The 3,955-nt window shown below is 50.9% G+C and overlaps 2 protein-coding genes across 2 annotated transcripts in view; one reads left to right on the top strand and one right to left on the bottom strand.

The window, feature by feature from the left end:
* The window catches only part of LOC102468515 (transcription intermediary factor 1-beta-like), a 16,966-nt gene that overhangs the window by 381 nt on the left and 12,630 nt on the right, over positions 1–3,955 (bottom strand). The window contains 3 exon segments of the mRNA XM_014588386.1: positions 12–880; positions 883–998; positions 3,695–3,949. Of these exon segments, the coding sequence (XP_014443872.1) occupies positions 12–880; positions 883–998; positions 3,695–3,949 (1,240 nt within the window).
* Positions 1,070–2,693, top strand: LOC102495083 (chromodomain Y-like protein 2). Its single transcript, XM_027772394.1, is given in 3 exon segments — positions 1,070–1,092; positions 1,198–1,906; positions 1,908–2,693. Coding segments are annotated over 3 exon segments (1,518 nt in total).

Genomic DNA, 3,955 nt, shown 5'->3' on the forward strand with positions numbered 1-3,955 from the left:
GCGGCGCGAGCCCCGCTCTCAGTCACAATGAGGTTGTAATCTTCAGTAGTGCTGCCTAAAAAGACCTTAAAGACGGGTGGCTGGCTGTCAGCTGTAAAGTCCAGATCCAGGCGTTCGAGGCTCACATGTGGCACCTTGCACATGAGGCTGCTCATCTCGCCCTCACCCAAGCGGGACCATTTCACGCCTGACGTATGGGGCTCTGCACTTGTGTAAATATCATCTGACCCGAAGCCATAGTCTTCTTGCACATCCATGGGCTGGCTGCTTCCAGACTCCTGCTTGCTCAGAGGTCCTGGGGCTCTTGGAGGGGCCATGGGTGCAGAGCCTATTGAGTTGGTGCCAAGACGCTCTGCCACAATTTTCTCAGATGCCTCTGCGCTCTTGGTCCAAGCATTGAGGTCCCACTGAAACTTCATCTCACCATGTGGCTCAACAAATTCCACAATCATCTTGAGAGCCTGATGCAGCTGGAAGTAAATCAACTTCTTGGACAGCAGCAGTGCTGTGTTGTTGTCACTCTCCAGAGCCCAAGAGGCAAAGCTCAGGATGTGCTCCTGGTGCTTTTGAATCTTGGTTATGGTCCAGTGCTGCTGCTCCAGGCCCTCCTGTTGCCCCTCCGTCACCTTCTGGGCATCATTGACCAGCACGCGGCCTCACTTATTCAGCTCCTTCATGATCTGCAAAATGGTCATCTTGACATCCACCTGCACATGCTTCTGCACATCAGACACCTGGCGGATTGAGCTGCGGACCTCCTTGATGTTCTTCTGCAGGGTGGCATGTTTGTCCCCAAGGCGCTTCACCAGGAAGTCCAGGAGTTTGCGCTGGTTCCTCACCACATCCTCCAGCAACTGGTACTGGTAATCCTTGTGGACATAAACTGGCAGTCCCGGCAGGCGAAAATGTCACAGCTCTCACAAAACAGCACGAGGGGTTCATGCTTGTACACATTGCAATAGACTGTATGCTCATCATCTCGAAACTTGGCTGGGCCCCATGCACACATGCACGGAGGGCGCGAGTGAGCAGATGCGCACACCTGGCAAGCCAAGTTCCGCAGCCTGGCATGGCTTCTGGGGACCTTTACGAGTAACACCTCCCTCAGAAGCCATGTTGAAGGGATGGAAAGGCAAAACACACTCCAGTTTAAAAGAGCTGTCAACAGGGAATGATGCTCATTGCTCTGTGGAAGAGTGTTGAAAGGATTGTAGACAAGAGGAAGAATAAGCAAGGAAAATGGGAGTATCTTATCCAGTGGAAAGGCTATGGGAGCCCAGAGGACACGTGGGAGCCAGAACACCACTTCTTGCACTGTGAGGAGTTTATCGACGAGTTCAATGGGCTGCACATATCCAAGGACAAGAGGATCAGGCCAGGGAAACAGTCTAACACCTCCAAGCTCCTACGTGACAGCTGGAGCCCAGTGAGTGAAAAACTAGCCCATAGACCTTCAGAACCTGGGAAGAGCAAAGGAACTTCCCATAAATGGAAGCACATCAACCCTCCCCTATCTGAGCCAAAGAAGGGGTACTCAGGCAAGCCCCCTTCAGGGGGCGATCGAGCTGCCAAGATGGTGTCTTACAGGACTACCCCCAGCGGTTTGCAAATAATGCCCCTGAAAAAGGCTCAGAATGGGATGGAAAATGGGGACGCCGGCTCTGAGAAGGATGAGAGGCACTTTGGACACGGGTCGCATCAGCCTGGCTTGGATTTGAATGATCATGTTGGAAAGCATGTGGGTGATTGTGAAGTGAACCATGCAGCACTGGCAGAGAATGGGCTTGGCCCTGCTCTGACTAATGGGGGATTGAACCTGCACAACCCTGCGAAGAGAAAGCTGGAAACAGAGAAGGACTATGTCTTTGACAAGAGGCTCAGGTACAGCGTCCGCCAGAATGAAAGTCAACTGTCGGTTTTGAAATATTGTCGTGCGGAAAGAAGAAGGGTTCACACACATCTTGCTGTCCAGCCAGACCTCGGATAACAATGCACTGACACCTGAGATAATGAAGGAAGTCCAGCGAGTGCTCTGCAATGCAGCCACAGATGACAGCAAACTGCTGCTTCTCAGTGCAGTGGGGAGTGTGTTCTGCAGTGGCCTAGATTACTCCTACCTAATTGGGTGGTTGTCCAGCAACCAAAGAAAGGAGAGCACTCGGATTGCCGAAGCCATCAGGGACTTTGTGAAGGCCTTTATCCAGTTTAAGAAACCCATTGTAGTGGCCATCAATGGGCCGGCCCTGGGCCTGGGTGCCTCCATCCTACCCCTCTGTGACATCGTGTGGGCCAATGAGAGGGCCTGGTTTTAGACGCCCTACGCCACCATCCACCTCACACCTGCTGGCTGCTCATCCTACACCTTCCCCCAGATCCTGGGTGTGGCTCTGGCCAATGAGATGCTGTTCTGTGGACAGAAGCTCACGGTCCAGGAAGCATGCAGCCAAGGGCTGGTGTCCCAGGTCTTCTGGCCCACCACATTCAGCCAGGAGGTCATGCTGCGAGTCAAGGAGATGGCGTCCTGTAGTGCCGTGGTGTTGGAGGAGTCCAAATGCCTTGTTAGGAGCTTCCTGAAATCAGTGCTGGAAGATGTCAACGAGAAAGAATGCCTCATGCTCAAGCAACTCTGGAGTTCCTCCAAGGGCCTGGATTCCCTGTTCAGCTACCTGCAGGATAAAATTTATGAAGTCTGAAGAGCCCTGACTCACTTGGCCCAGTGCTCAAGGACACCTGACTTTCATCTCTGCCTTCTGTTTTGAAAAACGGAGCTCAGTGTCTGCCCTAGCCAAGGAGTTTGTCAAGGTGTTTCTTTATACCTAGGGTTGTGTCCATTTCTTCATATCCTTTGGTTGCTCCCTATTGGTTTGATTTTGTGTAACAGTTGGGAAATGCAGCAGACCTAGCCTCTCCCACAAACCCACCCTAGCTGGCCAGAAAGCTCTCGAGGGCTCTCTCTTCCCAGAACTCTGTCAGGTACCACTTCCTCTCCCCACTTGCTGAAATGCACCACCGTGTTCCAGGAAAGGGAAGACTGCTTTCCCACAATCCTTCTGACTCAGGCTGTGTCTACACAGTGCCTCTGATTTGGAGACTTGGCTGTCATGGATCTCTCTGGTTAAGTGTCCATTGGGTGCCAGGGGATGTTCAATCTTAGGAAATTTCTAGACTGATGAGCAAAATGATTGTGTAGACCTGGCTTCAGTCTCCTCTCTGATGCAGATCTGTGTGACTATTAGGGCTTGTTCTTAAAACCCAATTGAGTGATTTACAAACCCAGATATTGCACATTTAGAAATGTTTTGTTAAATATATATTTTTAAAACAATGTAAGTGGAAATTCTGATAATTTATGTGTATTATATGGAAAGCTAGTTTTGCAAAAACATGAACTACTAGGAAAATGTTTTTTCTTTAATCGAACTTATTTTATTTATTTATTTTTGTTTATATATTCTGATATTTGTTGTTCACACAGATACTATTTTCATACTGCCCTGGACCAAATCCCATACAGGGTTCCTACTGTTGGGTGCATTCTAACAATGAACCACATAGAAATACAATTCAGAGAGATGAATAGGAAGGATATCTGTGGCTAAAAGAAATAGTTCTGCACCAGACTCTCTGTATAAAATGATTCTCCACAATGTCTTTGAAAAAACCCTGCTGTTTGCACACAGGACAGTCCACCACAGTGCCATCGCCTGCTGTGCCGCTGTCTCCCAAGCTGTTGGCAGCGGCGGGCGCCGCAGGCCTGAGGCAAGCACTACAGGCCAAATGCAGGCAGGGCAGCAGACACGGCTCCTGCTTCGGTCACAGGCGCTCCCAGCATGCACCACAGTGGTTCAGCAAGTCCAGTGCCTCACCGCCATGCCCCGCGGGCGACGAGGCTGAGGCAGACTCCAAACCCATGGCTGAGCCTGTGGCCGAAGAGGCGGGCGGGCGCCTCCTCCCC

This window comes from Tupaia chinensis, unplaced genomic scaffold (genome assembly GCF_000334495.1).
Source record: "Tupaia chinensis unplaced genomic scaffold, TupChi_1.0 Scaffold000037_21, whole genome shotgun sequence".
In the NCBI taxonomy this organism is placed as follows: Eukaryota; Metazoa; Chordata; class Mammalia; order Scandentia; family Tupaiidae; genus Tupaia; species Tupaia belangeri.